This window comes from Mastomys coucha, unplaced genomic scaffold, assembly GCF_008632895.1.
Source record: "Mastomys coucha isolate ucsf_1 unplaced genomic scaffold, UCSF_Mcou_1 pScaffold3, whole genome shotgun sequence".
In the NCBI taxonomy this organism is placed as follows: domain Eukaryota; kingdom Metazoa; phylum Chordata; class Mammalia; order Rodentia; family Muridae; genus Mastomys; species Mastomys coucha.
This window is the reverse complement of record NW_022196909.1, coordinates 18007490-18027875: the sequence shown is the minus strand read 5'-3', so window position 1 is coordinate 18027875 and position 20386 is coordinate 18007490. Positions and strand designations below refer to the sequence as shown.

Sequence of the window (20386 nt, the reverse complement as noted above, 5' to 3'; positions counted from 1 at the left end):
ATGGCTTCTTTGTGTAACCTTGGTTGTCCTAGAACTATCTGTGTAGACCAAGCTGGCCTTGAACTTAGAGAGTTCAGGAGGCCTACCTCTGCTTCCTGAGTACTGGGATTAAAGGTAAACATCACTACCCCCAGGCTTGTTCTGTTATTTCTTAAATGACCTTTATGAAATATGCTTTTGACACTATAATAGTCAGGTGTGTGAGCATTAATATGGTAGCAGGAATCCAGTTTTATTTTCATGGAGTTTTCAGATTATCATTAAAAGTAATGCAAAGGCTGAATAGAAAGGAGAGGCAGAACACATGGAAGTGGCAAACAGGGTTACTGTTGGACTCTCACCAAGCATATACCACCACCACCCCCCATTGTGTGTGTGTGTGTGTGTGTGTGTGTGTGTGAGGCAGAGAGAGAGAGAGAGAAAGAGAGAGAAAAAGAGAGAGAGAGAGAGAGAGAGAGAGAGAGAGGGAGGGAGGGAGGGAGGGAGGGAGAGAGGGGTGGGGTGAGATGGAGTGGGAAGTGTGTGTACAGGTCAATTGCCCAGAGCTCCTAAATAACACAGTCCTATACTAAACTATACAGAGAAATTTCCCACGTTATCATCTACCTCACACTGCCTTATCAGACCCATCTGACAAGAAAATCAGTGACTAGAGACTGCAGACCTCAACAACAGCATCACCAGGACACACGTAGCCCAGAAGTTACATTTTATTAATTTGGTTATATGTAAATAAAATAGAGAACAGAAGCATTTTACTGTGGGACTTCTATAATTTCCAAGCAGGCTTTTATTTGTGCTAACAAGAACACTACAGCTTCCAGATGTCCTCAAACCTTCTGAAAATAGCCTGAGTAGTAAGTGAAACAAAACAAAACACATACAAACAAAAAACCAAACAACTACAGAATCACTGGAGAGGCTAAGAATTCAAAACAACAGCTCTAGCATGGTAGAGTACATCTTTTTTAGTTAGGGATTACTGGTCTACCTAATGTCCATGTGCAGAACTGACATTTCTCTCATAAACAAATGATATTTTGTTCCAGTACAGTGAGATGATAATTTAAAGTAAACCTAAGCAACCAAAAATAATCTCTGGCCAGGTGTAGCATCCCACATCTGTAATCCCAGCACTTGGGAGGTAGGGACAGGGAAAGCAAAACTTCAAGGGCATCACGGACTACCGGAGGCCCTGTTTTAAAAACAAACCAGCAAATAACAAACCCACAAAAACACTAATAGCTTTTTAGACAGTAAATAGTTCTGGACTCCAAGCTACTGGGACAGTTTTTATTTCACTTAAACTTTCTTTATCTATGGAAAATCTCACTTAGGCAAAATTGAGTATACTGCTCTCTCATTTATTATCTTGGTTTCTTTTTTTCTCCCTTCTTGAGTCTTGGCAATCAAACTAGTGTCTTGTGCTTGCTGAGGAAGCATCCTACCACTGAGCTATGTTCTAGGCCTTGCTTGTTTTTAAAACAAATGAAACTCAATACATTTAAAAATTAAATGCAAGGGGTTTTGTTTGTGGTTTGGTTTGGTTTGGTTTGGTTTTTTGAGACTGGTTTCTCTGTGTAACAGCTATGGCTGTCCTGGAACTTACTATGTAGACCAGACTGGCCTCGAACTCACAGAGATTTACCTGCCTCTCTGTCTTTCCATCTCTGGGATCAAATGCATGCACCACCACAGCTGGCTAGATGTAAGGTTCTTTGGGGGAATAATAGTAAGACAATCAAATTCCCACGAAGCTCTAGGAGGATCTGAATACTCAGCACTAGAGAGTACAATTTCTAACAGTCACTTCAAAGACACAAAGACTCTGGCAGTATTTCTACAAGTCTTTAAACCTGTTCCCCATTCTCCCCAGGACTTCAATAGGAGTTAGAGCAGAAGGGAGAAGAGAAGCTTCCGGCTGCTCCAGGGTTTCCTCGGCACTATACTCTGGTCTGTAGGCTTCGCATGCACCTCTACGGTTCCCCACTCAGCTCTCTAATAATTCAGCAGGGCTTTCTGATTCTGAAGCATCAAAGCGGAAGTGTGGGTAGCTTATAACAGAACTGGGTGACTCCAGACTGTTACTATTAATTTACATTAACTAAGATGAATTAGAGTTTAAGTTCTCAGTCACACTGGCTACACTTCAAGTGGTCATTACTGCTCATAGCTACTAGAGTCGGAGGAGCCAGTACAGGACATTTTCGTTATTGTGTAAAAACCTGTGGGACAATATCAGTCAAAAATAAGTGTGTAGAATTCTTCTTTAATTAAACAAGTGACTACCTAAAGCTAAAAGATAATTAATTATACGATGGAAGCAGAAAAAAGAGAAATGTGACTGGTTAGTGTGAAGCCAAGGCAAAGAATGAAATGAATGCCAGTTCTAAAAAAGGCAAAATATTTTACTTATTAGTAATATAATTCTTCAATTATCAAAAGATCAAAATATAGAAACATTAAGTCAACATTTGCTATCTGTTAAAATTTCATAATGAGCAAATAATAAATGTCCAAATAAACGCACAGTCTTTCCTTCTTGTAAATATTCCAAAGGAGACGTCAGGACACACAGACAAACACAGGCTGTTCTGTGTGTGAGTGTGCTGTCTCAGGATGTGAAGGGGGGTGCCATGGTCCTGGTGTGTGCCTGGCATATACGAAGGCCAGGGAATGTGAGAGCAATGGCTCCAAGGCTGATTTTACCTCATTCTCACCAAGTATGTTGTATGTATGCTCTGCTGCATTGCACACATCCACAGTGGCTGAAAATAAAAAATCTAACAAATGACTGTAACCTAAGCAAACAACAAATCACTAAGTTGGTGGAGATAATGATCTTTTTCCCTGCATTTTTGGGTAACTTCACTATGTGGGAACACTCACAAAACTTATTTATGGCTCATTGGTATATGCCTATTTATGTGAGGAGGGCAAGCGTGTCTGTCAGAGAGAGTGCCTTATCCCAGAGGGCACCTGAGTAAATGCCAGCAGCTAGGGCTGCCTGTTGCTACTGAGTGTGTCTACGTGTGTTCACACCTAGGCATGGAGTACTGGCTGTGACTGAGTGGCTACGCAGACAGAAGACAGGACAATGGCATCGATATCTGAGGGAGGTAGACAAGTATGATAGCACAAATGCAGGAGACAAGCCAACAAAGCCAACAGTCTGACCCTCGGAGGGTGTGGCGTGGTGGCGGGTGACTTCATGGTTACTTTATGGAGGTGTCTAGATAATTGGAAAAGTGAATAAGATATCAGGAGCAGCTTAGAGCAGATGAAACCTAAGATGACCTAAAGCAGACCAGGGATTAGATCAGAGAGACAGACTGAATTCAAAGTGAGCTATCTGCAGCATTTGTAAAGACCCTGGAGAGACAGGGGCCATTAATCTTCTTAATGATCATTAAGAAATACATACAGATTTTTACGTGAATAAAATGGGGTTACTAAATTTGAGTGGTAACTTTATGTTGTAATGATTTTACTTTATAGATTTTTTAAAATTAAAAATCCATTTAAATGCTAATTGTAGGAATTCAAGCAGTACTCAAGTATAAGAAACGAAGTCTTTGCTCTTTTCTGTCCCTCTCTCTATCTACCAGGTACTTGCTAAATGGACACACATTGCTTAAAGTGTAAGTTTGCTTTGGAGGCTGTTTTGGGTGTTGTAAAATATGTATTGTTGACTCTTGCATAGGCTTATAAAATTTCAATTATTCACAATATGCTAATAAGTTCACATTATATAACGAACACACTTTGAGACGTCATCACAGAAGCCCTGTACCAATGAGGTGCGTGTGGAGGGGCATGTGTATTACCTTAAAAGACCTACAGCCGTGGCAGCAAATGAAACAAATCACTCAATGGCCTTATCCTACTTAAAGAACATACACATCACACTGCAATTACATCTAAAGACAGTACTTACGGCTTCCTCACTCAGCACCATTTTTACTAGATTCCAGCAGTTAGGCTGAGCTTAGACACAGTGCTCCTCAGTTTATTACCCACGCATGAATTTTCTTGAATGCAACATGACTTACGACACTTGTAAAGCTGCATTTATTTCCTTGAGTAGCTCATTAGTCTTATTAAAATCTGCCCGCATGATATTTTTCTCTCTGAGGTGGTCTGCTGTCATGGCATCCAGCTCTTTCTCAAGTCTCTTGTTTAAATCTTGTTCATGCAACCTGTTTGATTTATTTTTAGTTAAGAAAATGTTATTCTGAAGTCAAGTTTCCAAAACGCCTATCTATGTTCTACCAGACTTGAAACGCCCCCGTCTTGTTAAAATATAAGAGAAATTAATGCAAACAGCTTAAGGTAAGCTAAGGATTGCTATGGGCTGCTGTTTAGTGTTAAAATTTGTCTCCTTTAGTGCTTTTTTTCTAATACAACTTTAAAAATCTTTAATGATGGTCATTTTCCAAAGTTAATGAATAATAAATACATTATCAAAATGCCGACATTTTATTCTCCAGGTGATACCATACCCACCACACATAGTAAAGAGTGAACTTCAATGTGTTACTACTGGAGAGGCCACTAGTCACAGAAACAGGGACATATTGCTAAGCATTCTGCAACAACCATGTAGACCACAATGCACCTTCTGCTGCTAAGTACTGGCATACCTCATTTGCTGGTTGGATTCACTCCGGATTCTGAGAATTTCTTTCCCTTTATGTTCCAGTTCTTTCGTTAGGGTATTTATGTTTTCATGGAGGTGCTGGACCTCCTTATCCAAGTCTGTGATGTGGTGCTGCCGGTGCCGCAGCTCCTCCTGCAGATCGCTTATCCTACACATGTGCTCCTTACTCTGCGAGAAGACACAGAGCGCTACACGTTTTCTACACGTTTGCTTTCTGCATTAATACGACAGACCAAAGTGACATCTATGAGTATGAAGCGTAAGCATTCTGACATGGCTTCAAAACCAAACTGAACTGCTCAAAATGAGAAAACTTCAAGGCCCTCTATCTTCCATATAGCTAAGAAATACTTACATGAATATAGTTGCAATATCATGGTTGTAAGGGACTCAAAAGATCGTGAAAGCCTCATTCACTCATTTTAGAATGAGGAAATCACTACTTAGAAACTGATTTTTCCAAAGATAGTTTATAATCAATGTCAGGTTGATTATGTATATACACGTACATGTACATATATATCCAAGAATAGAACATGGGTCACTTAGTAAGTTGTATAGATCTTGGAGTAAACTGCTGGTAGCATTGTCCTGTAACCTTAAAGGGCTTTTCATCTAGGGAGGCCTCCAACACACGCACACATGCCATCATTTGGGAAGGCAGACTTCGGCTGCTTTCACAGCTATCCATTTAGAAAGCATTTGCTACAAGTCAGTGTTTTCTACAAGTTCTGTAAGGTAGACATTGTCAACTTTACTGCAGGAACGGTTGAGAAAAGTAGCTTCCTTCTGTGGTTACGAGTGGCTCATCATTACAAACGTCCTAGCAGTGATGAGTGGAGGGACCACTCCACATGGGAGGACCAACTAAGGCAAACTGCAGGTGTAATGAACCAACAGCAGCTTTCTCTGCACAGTGCCCACTGCTGTATCCTTCCTGAACACACATTCTCCACAAGCACAGATTATCATACTAGAAGAAAGGATGCTGGGCCAAGGAGCGAAGTTTACAAAGTATAAGCAGCAGTGGCTAATTACGATGTTGGGAATATGAGTTACCAATCTTCTTATTGAGGACTTACTGTATGGTGGTGTTATCTGATGTGACTCTTCAGTTTGGCTAAGTTAAACTACATAAGATTGAAAATGTAGGTTCCTGGGTGCACTAGACAACTCTGGGCTATGTGGCTACCGAACTACCACAGTGGCCCTCCCAGACACAGGATGATGTGCTGGCATGGCTAGTCCTGCTGACTAGTGCGGGTCCTTACCCTTGACCAGCTGCCATATTTCATTGTTTATTTTTTTAAGATGCAAGCCAAGTGTAAAATACCCAATCAAAAGGTTATAAAATAAAATGTCATTTTATAACTGGTATACAAAAGTAGGGTTTGCTCATTTCCTCTGACAAAAGAAAATTTTTCATCCACATGCAATTAGCAGCTATTACGAAGTTCCACTCCTAGCAGGAGGGTGGGGGACCCAGACCTAAGTAATCAGTGCAGAGTGAGCACACTTACCTGCCTCCGGCTGATGTCTATGCTTCTCTCTAACTCCATTTTAGCTGCTGCCAGTTCTTGATGGTGACTATGCCGTAATAAATCAATGGAAGCTGCATGTTGATGGTTTAGTTCAGAACGCAAGGAAGCTGGAACGCAAGGAAAAGGGGTTAGAAAAGATCTGGAACATAACTTTTAAAATTAGGACACTGGTGAAGGTACATAAGGTAGAACGTCATATACTATTGTGTATTTGGAATCCGCTTAGCTTTGCTGAGAGTGTGAAAAATGGCAAGAGCTTAAATGACAAAGGTGTGGTTTTTTGTGAGTTCGGTTTGAAGACAAAGTGGAGATTAAATGCTTTGCTGTTTGATATTATTAAAATAATGTAGAATTTAGAGTTGTACAGTGACAAATGTTTAGGTGGCAACTTTCCTCCCAGTAGGAATTTTTTTTTACAATGTCCCTAGACCTCGCAAAGTACTGGCTCATAAACACTCTTAATGATTGGAGGCCAGTCATCACATGCATTAAAGTTTAGAGGTGATTTTTATTTTTTTAAGGGGACATCTCACATAGCCAAGGCTGATTTGGCCATGCAAACTATGCAGTTGGGGCCTTGAAATCTGGACTCTCCTGCATCTATCTCCCACATACCAACCAGAGCTACAAACATGTATTATCATTACCTGGAATTAATTAATTCACATACCTCACAAACATTTATGGAATGATCACAGTATCCTAGGAAAAAATACAATTTGATGCTGTCTTTATAACTTCACAAACCAGGAAAGAAGACACAGTGCTAGGGAACTAAGTGGAATCACCAGACCTTAATATTAAGGACAATGAAAACTCAGTGGTGAAAATACCCAAATTTCTGGGAGTCGACAGCTGGGGCGGATTATAGAGAGACTGTTACGTTGACTCAGTCTACAAGACAGAAGGAATGGATTGGGGCTCCTAAGTAGAGAAGGGGGTCCTTTCAAAACGGAGGAAGAATGTGCAAGAAATGCCAGAACCAAGTCTGTCCCACAACTGTGACGTCTGTCTGTGCAGCACAGACCACAGGGTACACAGGGGCACGAAGGACACTGGAACCTGCATGGATTTTACTTAAACTTTTAGGCCCATGACTCTCAGACTGCGATGTGAGCCACTGTGTTTCTAACAGAATGCGGGTCTCACCGTGCTATTTCCTTAAACATGACTGATATTTGAACATTTTAAAATATTAATATGGAGATGTGAATAAAAGGCAAATTGTGGATTTTGAGGCTAAAACATGGGATCTAATAGAGGAAATGTTGCGGCTGATTGTAGTTGGCCAACCTAAGCTCCTCTTGTGGTCTTCATGGAGAGCATGAGTCCAGTTTTTCCTGGTGTTAAGGGCTCCTTTAGAAGAAACGCTTGCCAGGTACTCTCATGTAGAACCATGGACAGACTTAAAGAGGGAAGTCACGTGTGAGGTATGAACATTTCAAAGTTTTCTCTGACAGCTGTGAGAAGGAAGTCAGGAGGAAGGGCCTAGAGAGATTGGCTCAGTGGTTAAGAACACTTGTTCTTGCAGAGGAACCAGGTGTGATCCCCAGCACCCACATGGCAGCTCACAGTTGTGTGATCCCCAGCACCCACATGGCAGCTCCCAGTTGTCTGGAACTCCAATGCTAGGGCATTCAACATCCTTTTCTGACCTCTGAGGGCACCAAGCATGCATGTACTTCACAGACAAATATGAAAGCAAAACACTCATGCACATAAAATAAACATAAACAGAAAAAGAAATCATATGGCCTTGGTGTAATTATGATGGAAGGTCTAAGCCAGAGGAAACAGGCATAAAAAGGATTTAAGAACAACCCACAGGCAGAATATGGTAACAAAAGAAAAAAAAAGCTGCTCCCATTTTCCCAGTTTTGATAACACTATAGATCAACACTGTTAATCAGTGTGGGAAATAGAGGGATGGACACGGACTTTGGACAATGGGAGGTGGTAAGATCGTATTTTAAGATCTAGTTAAAAATCAATGCCTTAACATGTAGCAACAAATACTAATTTCATGTATGAAAGCAAGAAGGTTGATCCAGGAACACTTATTTGGAGTCTCCAGCACAGAGGTGATAGATAGCTAAAGCCGTGGAGGTAGATACAAAGGACAAGGCTAGGGAAAAAAGCTCCAACTGGACTCTAAGGAACAAAACATGTAATGGATACACATGAAACAGGTCTGGCCCATGAAAGTAAAGGATCGAGATTAAAAGAAAATCATTACAGTGAGAATATACAGCAACATGGAGACCAAGAGGAGAAAGGCCAAGAGGCCAGATGTGCCCATAGAGAAAATGAGATGAGAGCCAGTCAGTGAAGATAGCTCAAGTCAGAGGCCAGATGTGCACATAGAGAAAATGAGATGAGAGCCAGTCAGTGAAGATAGCTCAAGTCAGAGGCCGGATGTGCACATAGAGAAAATGAGATGAGAGCCAGTCAGTGAAGATAGCTCAAGTCAGTGGTGACCCCAGGAAGAGTATTCTCACGGGAGTGGATGCAAAACTAGTGTCTAGAAAAGATAAGTAAAAAAACCTAAAACTCAGCATCAACAATGAAGAATCCAACCAAAAAGGAAGACGTGAAGCTGGTGAGGATATGAAAAATATTCACTGTCATTATCCACTAAGGAAATGCAAAGTAAAACTATAATGAGATATTATGACCCTCCTATCAGTGTACCTGCTGTACGGTGACATGTCTAACACTCGTAAGATGCAAGGGGGATGAGTTATTCATACAATGGTAGTAGATTGCAAAATGGCAACTCGGGGTACCCTTGTGAGTGTGTGTGTGTGTGTATGTGTGGGTATGTGTATGACTGCATGGGTACATGGGTATGAATGAGGGAAGACATGGGGGTGCATGTGTGTGGTGCATGCATAGGTGTAAGAGTTGGGGTGCATGAGGGCCAGTGGCTAATTTCTGGGATCCTTAAGTGTCCTGCCTCCGTTTAGTTCCATGAGGACAACCATTCATGAGCACTGCCTTCTCATAGTGCAGAGGAAGCTCACCCACTCTAGTCTACCTTCCTTGCCTCTTCACACGGTAGCATCAAGTAAAGTCTGCGCCTCGCTTAGACAGTCATCTGGATGTTGCAAACTTTAAACATACAACTCGATGCTTTCTGTTGACATTTACAATGGAGGAATGAACAAATAAGCATGGCAAGATTATACTCCTGTCCACAGTACCAAGCATAGCCTTCCCTTCGTCTTCTAATTCAAACCGGAGCGTCTGAAGTTCCTGCTCCATCTCCAGGCGGAAGCCCTCCATGGACTCTCGGTGCGCATCTTTCAGTGACTGCAGCTCTGCGGAATGCTTCTGCTGTAGGTGAGACTCCAGAGCCTGCACAGGGGAAGCCAATTACATCATTATACGAGAGAATCCAGCATGCAAAGCGGAAACCGTTCTCAAGCCTAGGAGTTAGGAAAATCAAGATGTAAAGTGATGTAACTGGAAAACAAATTCAGTGGGCCCATTCAGTAGAAAACAACTAATTATGAAATCAGTTTGGCTCAACGCATTTTGTTGAAATTGGAAATACAGACCTTTAGCCTCAGGCAGTTTTCAAATAAGATCATTTTCTAAAGTTGCTAAGGATACAAATTACTGAAAACTAAGGGGAAAAAAAGATCCTGTGCACACAGACAGGAGAGGAAGGTGCTTCCAAGAAAACAACACACAGCCTACTCCTCAGATTTGCCTCAGCACAGAGAGGGGGTTACGAAACATCACTTCAGTCAGATCTTCTATAGCATTGTCTATGAATTGCAAATACCCCACTCTCTGGGAAAAAATTAAGCAAAGTAATAGCTATCTGGAGATATCTGGAGATTCTAACTTAGAATATAATAATATGGGGTGTGGGAAATGGTTCAGGGAGTCAAATTTTTGCTGTGTAAGCGTAAAGACCTGTGCTTATTGATTTACTTATTTGTGGGTATGTGCTTATATATAAACATGTGTATAATGCAGATGCACCCGACGTGTTCTCTATGTGTGTTGGGTAGGACGTTGGTTTTTGCAGTCCATCTTGAGGCAGTTCCTTGTTGTTTTGCCACATTAGCTGGCCCATGAGCTTCTGGGATATCTCTTGCCCCCACCTTCTATCCCACCATAGAGACACTGGGATTATAGATGCAAACTATTGTGCATGGCTGCACATGAGCTCCCAGGATATGAACTCCGGTCCTGATAGTGGAGTGGCAAACATTTTACCACTGAGCCATCTCCTTAGCCCAAGGCCTGCACTTAGTGTGGGGAGCCGTGAAGCTTGAGAGGCATTCGCCATGACAAGATGGCGCCTACTTCCGCTGTCGAGCAAACAACTGTTTGCGCATGTGCGTAGAGTGAAAAGACGCCATGTCACGGCCCATTCTGGGGCGTTACGTAGGGTAATGAGCGAACAGCCAATCATGGGCAGACACGCCATACTGTGGGCAGACACTCTACACTGTGGTGTATATAAACAGTGTAGATTTTGGGCTCGACCTCTTTTCCCTCTGGGAGAGGGCAGTAAATGTCGTCGCTGCAGAAGGAACCTAGTGTCCGCGTGTCTTCTTCCTGGCGAGACGACCGCGCGGGCTACAACTTAGATCACCAGGCAGGGCAGTGCACACTTGTAATCACAGCACTGGGAGAAGGAGACAGGCAGATCCCTGGAACTCAGTGGACAGATTGGCCAATCAGTGAGCTTCCAGCTTGATGAAAGGCATGGCATCTCATTAAAGCAAAACCAGGCAAAACAGGGGAGCAGGGGAGGAAGACACCTGGTATTAATATCTGGTCTCTACAGACACATGTGCAAGTGTATATGTGCTCGCTCTCTCTCTCTCTCTCTCTCTCTCTCTCTCTCTCTGTCTCTCTCTCTCTCTCTCTCTCACACACACACACACACACACATACACACTAAGTAAAAACTAAAGAATATGATAGTGACCCTGTAATATATTCATTTGGTTTAAATCCCTTTTAAGATATTACAGCTGTAATTTTTTATATTAGCTTTGGGACTACATTATAAAGAAATTATATTTTAAAACATATTCAATTTTATGACATCATGAATAGTTCTTGTATGTAGAGAAAAAAGAATATAAGGGTAAAGTCTGAGATTAAAAAAAAATCATCCCTTGGATCCATTTCTTCTAATGCTCCTCCTCCTCCTCCTCCTTCCTCCTCCTCTTCCTCCTTCCTCCTCTTCTTCCTCCTCTTTCTTCTTCCTCCTCCTCCTTCTCCTTTTTTTTGTGGGTTCAGGGTAAAAATAAATTTAGACTTTGATAAAAATCTGAGTGTGGTGACACACCATCTGTAATCCATACACTGAGGAGGCCGAGGCAAGAGGATCAGGGGTTCAAAGTGAGCCTGGGCTACTGAGTGAGTTCAAGGCTAGCCTGCGCACATGAGCCTCTGCCTCAAAAATTTTTGATAAAAGATTATTACAATAATAATATATTATGAATAGGACAGTGACGACTGTTAACTGCTACAGAGCCAAAGATGTGCTCAGCTTGGCATTATGATAGATGCTCTGCTCTAATGTGTCTGCTATTATGTGCAATATTAGTGTACGCTTAAGCACCACGACTCCCTCCAGGGGCGGGGTCACACCCTGGAGAACAGTTCAGCAGAACAATGTGTAATGTTTTTAAGAGAGAGAGGGCAGAGGATTAGAGTTCCAATGTAATTCTTAAGAATCTGGGGTGGGTGGTTCCTATTTCATTTTCAAATGAATTTTCACATTGAGCCGCATCAAAAAAGGAATCTAAAGCTAATTGTAATCGATCTCTTGGACAGCGTTTGAACACATTCCCCAGGAACCTCACCCTCTGTTCCTTTTCTTTCTCTTCTTCCATGGTCTGGAACGCGAGGACGTGTGCTTCTTTGAGGGACTTGTGCCTCTGCTGGTGCTGCTCCTCCAGCTCCTCCAGCTCCTGTGTGAGTCGCTGGCGCTCTTGCGTGAACTGCGCTTGCAGCTGCTGCAGAGACGTCTGTGACTGGCAAAGCTGCAGCTCCAGGTTCTGTTTGAGCAGGGAGATCTACACCAGAGAGACATGCAACAGAGACTTGTGTTTACAAGGCACGCTTCACAGACTGGCAGCCCAAGGGGGAAGAGCAGGTCAACAGGTCTGATGAAATAACCATCTTAAGTTAAAAACGTTCTATGTTCAAAACCCAATTCAAAGACACATCCCATTATTACAGGATGTGTGCATGGTATGTGTGTGTGGAGGTCAAAGGGAAGCAGCATGGGGTCGGTTCTCTCCTGCTATCTTATGTGGGCCACAGGAATTGAGCTCAAGTCGTCAGGCTTGACTGAAACACTTTATAAGCTGAGCCATCTCGACAGTCCAAAAATCTGATCTTGAGTTATCACTAGTTTAAGTCTGTCTTCAGAAATTATCTTGAAAATAGTCTAATTACCATGCTTGTAAAATTATTCATTTGTATATACATATATATATATATCTGCTGTAATAATATGCTGCAATACATATAACATTTATAATAAGAACAGAAACAGGAGGCAACTAACACTATTGTAAGGTAAAGTTGCTCTGAGATTAAAGGTTAAATGGCTTCTCTTTGAGGCAGTAAGTGCGATTCTTAGGCTGTGGGTTCGGAATGAAGAGCCACCTCCTCTACTCCTATCTGTACCTCACCACCGTGTGGGAATTGGGCATTTCCATACCATATGCCTTCACTCAGAGCAGCTTCTGGCATACAAGAAACAACACAATAATTGTTAATCGAGATTATTGGAGGACTGAAGATCTGATCTTTTGAAAGATCTGTCAGGTTGTTATTTACTTATTATCTATTTGATGTGTGAGTGTGTTTGTGTGTGCGCATACATACACACATTTGTGAGAGTGTCCACAGAAGCTAGAAGAGGACATCATATCCTATCCCCTGGAGCTGAGATCATAGGCTGCTGTAAGCTACCATGCATGAATGCTGAGTGCCAAACCCAGGGCCTCTGGAAGAATGGTGAGAACTGGGAAGCCATTTATTGTTCCTTTTGGGAGCCCAGACTATCAGCCTTAGTCAAGCATCGCCTCTGGCTGTTTTAATTCAAATGATGCCTTTTCAAAGTACAAAAAGCATGAGCATACGTGGTGTGTGTATTATGTCCATATAAATGCCATTTAATTTTATCCTTTTCTGCTCACATGCATAGGATTTTCTAACCTGAAATGGTGTAAGTCAGTCTTACTCTAGAAATCTGAATAAAATAAGATGAACTGAGAGTCCAGATACAAAGTTGTGAAACAAGCCTTGTCACCAACGTAAGACACCACCTACTCAAACCAAAGTAAACCGGTGTCCGTGGCCTCCAAAGCCAACAGAGGACGGTGCTCTGCAGTGGGCAGGGGTCCTTTCGGTGTTTATCAGCAACAACTTTCCTTTGATGTATTGGTGGCAGGAATGGGCTACTCAGCATGTGTCACAAAGCAAGCTCCAGAGAAAGAAAGACCCAGGCCTCACCAGCGACGCAAGGAAAGGCAGCAGGGGAAGAACTATCACTGGCAAACGCGGAGAGCTAAAAGCAGCAGAGGTCAGTTTGTGCAGTGAGCGTGGCTGGAATATTAGCTACAGGAAAGGTTTGGGACAAAGTTACAAATGAGGATTAATAAAAGAGTCAGCTCATGCCGTCAAGCCCTGGTGAGAAATACACAACGGACATAGACGTCTGACCTGTCATTAAGTACTTCCAAAGAAGCCGTTTTGACTGTTGAGATTTTATGAATTATTAATTTGCATACAATGGTATATTTCAGAGGTTTTACAGATTTGGGGGCTAAGGGAGGAACTGTGAGTCTCTGATTCCAGACAATGCAACTTCTTAAAAGTCTGAGGACACAGGGTCTCACTCTGCAGCCCAGGCTAGCCTGGAATTTATAGCAGTCTATCTGAGTTTAGAGATTATGGGTGGGTTTGAGCCACCACGCGTAGCTAACTTCATGAAAAAAAAAAAAAAAACACACAGCAACAGATAAGGCCATGCTGTAGACTAGGATTATAGTGATGTGCTCAGAATTTTATGAAAGGCATACCAGGATGAAATGACTACTCGGAAAACCCAGAAAGCCAGGACAAGGCATAAAATGTAACAGCCGTAAACATGACTGTGAACAGCGATCTGTAGTCAACAGAGTCCTCCTCTGCCCAGCCAGTGGGGTCTTCCAGGAAGAGTCTCAGCATCGGGATGGATCTCACAGGGACTGCCTTGCGTTTCCGTGGTGTTAACTTGCTAGAATACATATGGGAAAGTCGGGGACAGTGTGTGTCACATGGACGACCTTAACTGATAGTCTCGAAGCTCTTCCTTGGCACTGTAAGTTCCTTTAGTGGGAACTAAAATTGAACTAGCCTTTTCCTCTCCAAGCTGTATGCCCTGGCACAGCCTGTGTTCACCTGGAAGAGTTGGCATGAAGTTTTGCTTTGCCCAGAGGTACTATTTGGGCTGCCAGGAGCCCCAGATGTTATCCTAAAAACCAGTGGTTCTCAACCTTCCTAATGCTGTGAGCCTTTAATACAGTTCCTCATGTTGTGGTGAGCCCCCCAAACATAAAATTATCATTGTTGATACTTCATTTGCCACTATTATTGATTGTAATGTAAATACCTGATATGTGACCCCCAAAGGAGTCATGACCCACAGGTTGAGAAACACTGCTGTACACATTTTATATCTTTGTGATACATGCTTTAAACATTCACTGCCTTCATACATCTCCCATTGTGTTAGCTGGACCACACTGCATTAGATTCTATTCATCTGATTACAGATTGACTTAGATTTGCACATTTTAAGCCTGAAGCTTATGAGGAAATAACTCTAATATAAGAAGAATTGCCACATATATTATACATTTAAATAGAAACAGTTTAAACTTTTCCAGCCTAAATGCTGTACACTATAATATACATTACCTTAAAAGAACTCCAAAAAATTATTTTCCAACTTAGAATGTGTGATTAATATTTGAATATACAAACTCTAGAAAGTAATAGACATTATATGCAGACAGACACATGCATGCAATTTAGTACTCAAATATACTTATTTAGTATTCTTAATATTGGGAGCATACAAACACTAAAGTATTCACATTCATGTTCGATGCAGCAACATGAATTCTATGCAGAAAGCCTTGTCATGCACCGCAGCACTGCAGAACACATATTGGTGAGGCGGCAATAAGGACATCGGCCTTTATTTTGTGGGAAAATTGCATACCATTAGAAAGGACGGATAATGAGCAAAGCAGTGTAATATGAACCAATGTTTGCAAGCAGTGTGAAATGAACCAAAGTTTTATAGCAATTCCTTAAGCATCTGAGATTAACGTAGGTGTAAACTGCAGAATAATATCAAGCAGCTTTAATTCAAAATAAAATAAAACAAGGAAGGAGTCTGCATTAAATCTTTGGACGATCTTGATCAATAATACTGTTATGGAGTGCGGAACACCTACAAAGTTACTTGTTGAATAGTGAATGAGAGAAAGCAGTTTCTGTGATTTATATATCATACTCAAATTAAGTACTGCATGGTACTTGCGTCTTTGTGTGTTATCAATTTTGAACATTTTATCCATTTGCTTTTTAAAGAGATTTGTTTATTTTTATGTGTATGGGTGCTTTGCCTGCTTCTTGTGTCCGGGCACACCACGTGCATGCAATGCTGATGAGGCCAAGAGAGTCTCCTGTAACTAGGGTTACAGAGGGTTGTGAGCTGCCATGTGGGTGCTAGGACTCGAACTCGGGTCCTCTGGAAAAATTGCCAGTGATCTTAGCTGCTAAGGCATCTTGCCAGCCCTATTTTAAAGATACACAAGAATTTTCATTTCACAAAAATTAATCCTTATTTAAAAAATTCTTACCAGTCGATATATGCGTTGTCAAGTAACGTGTTCCATATTTTGCAAACAATTTAAAAAAATCTAACTGTGCTGACAGCAATCCCCATTCTCTGGTCTCTACCACTTAGCCATAGCTTTGGAAAGGAAAGTTTGAGTCTCTTTTAGAAAATATGGTGTTAAAGACAGAATTCTGTAGAAATGTCAAAGAGAAAACACATTCGGATACGTGATTTATTTTAGAGGAGGAAGCTTTGTCTCTCTGTGGAGCCCTTCACACGTGCCTGGGCCTTTACCATGAACATGTGGAAGTTGCTCAGCATAAACACCACAACCAATCTAGTCATTTAGTATTCCAGTGTATTTAGATTGTATTACTAACTCTAAAAGCGAACAATTTAAATCGAAGGTTGCTGCTGTGACAGGATACCAGGCACAACATTAACCTACCAACTTTGTTTCTAATGTGATGTTGGGTTTTTAATCCCCTCCTTCTTCAGCCTTATTACTGGCATTAAAGAACACACAAAATATACAATCTGTCCTCAAGAGATAGAAAATGACCCTGAATCTAGCTGGATGTTAACCTCCTGACTCTCTGAGTTTCTGTTTCTGCGCATTAAAACTGGATCCAGCCTGATCAATAGGCTTGTCTCTAATTACCAAAGTAAGGTGTGCACTGTACACGGCATCCACTCTGGAGGGCATTCGACAGAGAGACTCAGGCTGGAGATGTAGTTCAGTGTGTCTCGACAGAGTAACGTATTTCGCTTTGCCTGATTTATAAGAAAGTATACCAAGAATAAACTGACAGCTTTCACCACATATAGATAACCTATCTGATATAATAGTGATTTATGTCCTATATACCAAAGTTTGTAGGTGGACTCTCGCCATGTTTTTTTTTTTTTAAAAAAAAATCAGTATTTAATGCTTGAAGCCACTGATGGGGACACATATTCCAAGTGTGTAAGAGGGAGAAGAAAATACCATTGTGGATATGAGGTCATAAAGGTACAGGTATTGACAAAGCAGAATTTACAGAGCCAGCTCTGGGTGGCCTCCTCAAGATGAGTGCACCCTGGGCTTTATTAAATGATGTTAAGTGTGTTCCCTCTTTAGAGAGAACAGTGAGTTTATGCTTTTACGTTTTCTCTCCCCTCCAAAATGGTATTTATAAGGTATATACAGTGTTCAGATACGTGACATGTTTTTTTCTTGCCTGTATTTTTGAGTCAGGGTCTCACTGTATTACCTAGGCTGGTCTCAGACTTACAGGTGTAGGCCACCACGTACAGAATTTTCTCTGTTCTTTTTTTTATTTTCAAAATTGTCCCAGAACCCCTGATGTACCTTTCCACCTCTCCTCCCAAGCGTTCTGATTACAGCCACACGAGCCCTCCCTAGTGCTTGCAGTGGCACTTTGCGCAGCAGTCACTGGTTCTGGCCGCTCTCCATTTCTTCAGTGTCAGTTAGCACATTTCAGTTTCTGCTGAGATTTAAAGATGGGCCCCTCTTTTACCACTTGTACATAATTATATGGTCAAACCACATTAATTGGAAAAAAGATAAAGTTTGGTACTTTTAGGCATTGAAAACAACACTAAAAATTACTAACTTAAGCTTAGTAGAGAACAGTAAGAATAATTTATTAGGATGTCAATGTCTTACATACATTTTCATGAACAATTATAGATTATTGGTGTTGAGACATTTTAATGCTTTTTAAAGACTATTAATTTGTTATTATTAAAGACTCCACAGAGAAGGAAAGTGATAAAATCATATTTCAGTTAAAGACATATTTTTAAAAAGAAAAATATATTTCAGATCATGAAATTGTGGCCACTCTGAAAAAAACTTCTGTTTGGCAATTCCAGGAAAGGGTTTTCTTGGAAGGTTCTAAACTAAAACTAGCAATTAAGAGCCACGGGGACACTTCTTAATTTTCTTAGAGATGGTATAAATTATGTTCCCAGTTATCTTCTCAGTTTTAACAATCTAGAAAGCATCTGTAGAGAAGAGATGCATTAGGAATCACGTGATGGTTTTAAGGATGGCCTATGAAAAGCCACCTCTTGCTAACCTCGAACTTTCACTTGGGAAGCCGGGGCAATGTATGGTGGGTGAGGAAAACCTGCCTGACCGCTGCAGCACGCTAACAATTCAGGTTGTTTATGCAGGATGAGGGTGAAAGGTGAACAATGACAACTATGACATCACATCCGGGGTGTAATTAAATGAGGATTGTTTAATAATGTTTAATGCTATTTTTCCCCATTAGAGAATATATAAAGATATTCCCATCCAGGTACAAATGGACATTTAAAATAATGTACTTTTACGTATATTAAGTCGATGATCTAGTTTTTATTTAATTAGTATATTTTCAACCACTAAAGGGAATAGGTATGTCATCAAAATGTTCTGAGATACAATGTAATCCATTTTGACAACAATCACATTCTATTTGGGTTCTTATCCTAATCAACAAGTACATCAAAAAATTTGGATATTAAGCTGAAAACGGAAATGGTCAAGTCAAAATTATTACTCTAAGCTATATGATTTTAGTGTTAACAAGAATGTTTAAATGTTGCCTTTCTTGTTCATCAAAATTGAGATAAATACCTGGTTATTTATTTTAAAATGTATTAAGAAAATTAAGCTAATCATATTGATTTTTTTTAACAGCTTATTTGATGGGAAAGTTGACTTTTCTCAGGTGGTAGAAAAAGAAAATATTAAAGTTTCACAGGACATATTTAGACTCAAACTTTGATCTGTCTGGGAAAGCGTGGTCCGACTACATTCTGCTTATAAGTAGGTACACGGGAACATAGCTGGCTCGCTGCCTGACATTCCAGTGAGTGAGCTTTTCACAGGACAGCAGCAACGGCAGTGTTTTCATCCTCCACTACCTGAGAAAAGGCACACATCACCACAGGCCTTTTCAGAAGCAATGTACTGACCTCTGCCCTGAGGTATCAAGGAGCCAAGGAACATATTCAGAGACATTCAGCATTGTAATTTTATAAAGAAGGACAAGGTATTAATGGGATTTGATTGCAGATAAATCTCATTAGTTTTCTTCAAAGATAAAGAGAGACACATGAATGATTATTTTGAAGCTTAATCTCTGACCTTGTACTTTTCTGTGTCTACATAAACGTCAAACATAATTCTTTTGCCAATTATTAGGAAAGGGATTTACCTCATGTGTTAAAATTTATGACATTAAAATACAAAATTTAAATTTTATGAACTTTCCCAAATACTTATTCCTTTTAAGTAAAGTCTATTAATGCTTTCTTTAAAAATAATTTTTAACTAAAGAAAACATATCTTGTATTTATTCATATTTTCTGATAATCAACTATTTAATATTTTTCAGGGACATTACGGTGCCTTTCGGGGTTAACATTAAAATAATGAATTTTCTGTATAAGATGAAAATCTAGCTTAGCTTCATCATGAAATGCAATAGGACAATATGGTAGATGTAGGCACATACACAAATGAACAGTTGAAGGTTAGTTATCATTAGTACCCATATGCAAAAAAAAAAAAAAATCTTACATTGTATACCAAAGTCTATTTTCGTCTAAGATAAAGCTTCAAAGCGGTGTTGTTATGCAAAACCAAAAGGGCGACATGCCTTGTGCACAGACTGTAAGTGCCGCTCACTTACATTGTTGATAGACTTATGCAAAGCTTCACCCAGAGAGTGCCGCTACGAGGAAAGATCACAGAAGGGGACATTCAGAAACTGACTGAGTCGGAGAGAGGAGGAGTAAAACAGGGCGTGAAACACAGAACGGTAATCATAGCATGCACACAGCAAAACCCCAAAAACAGTTCTGACACAGTGTAAATGATCTGCATGTATTAGGTAATTAGGATATTAAGAGGATTAGATAACCCTAAAATTTTCTGATGGATCTGTGGGCCAGTCGACTTACCTGTGCAGGATACTTAAGGTTAGAACATGTGACCTGAGTCCAGGGTAAAGTATGACAGTTACCGAAGGGCACGGAAGGGCTACTGCAACCTAACTACTCCGGTGTCGCCCACAGATGGCTGTAGGGCTCAGCTTTCTCCAAAGAGCAGATGAGAACCACAGAATTGCCTAGACCTTTTTGTATTACCACTGTCTTGAGATAATTGTTGGAAATCAGGGGACTATAGAGAAAAAAAAATGAAGTGATTTTGTATCTTTTAAATTCTCTTTTCTAGCATGAACTCTAGAGACTATAATGTTGTTTTCCAATGTCACAACGTTGAGTAGGGGGCTAGAGAGCTGCCTC

At 40.7% G+C, this 20386-nt stretch overlaps 1 protein-coding gene across 7 annotated transcripts in view; it reads right to left on the bottom strand.

The window, feature by feature from the left end:
• Positions 1 to 20386, bottom strand: part of Fam184a (family with sequence similarity 184 member A) — a 118453-nt gene that overhangs the window by 10182 nt on the left and 87885 nt on the right. For 5 of the 7 annotated variants that reach the window (XR_004112159.1, XM_031346540.1, XM_031346541.1 and 2 more), the window contains exons 10-14: positions 12039 to 12251; positions 9405 to 9558; positions 6181 to 6308; positions 4644 to 4828; positions 4053 to 4199 (exon numbers count right to left, since the gene is read on the bottom strand). Coding sequence is in view for 6 of the 7 variants with exons in the window: in XM_031346540.1 (XP_031202400.1) it covers positions 4053 to 4199; positions 4644 to 4828; positions 6181 to 6308; positions 9405 to 9558; positions 12039 to 12251 (827 nt within the window). In the remaining variant the exon portion in view is untranslated. The remainder of the gene's footprint in view (positions 1 to 4052; positions 4200 to 4643; positions 4829 to 6180; positions 6309 to 9404; positions 9559 to 12038; positions 12252 to 20386) is intronic. The other 2 variants (XM_031346543.1, XM_031346542.1) reach the window with 1 other exon arrangement.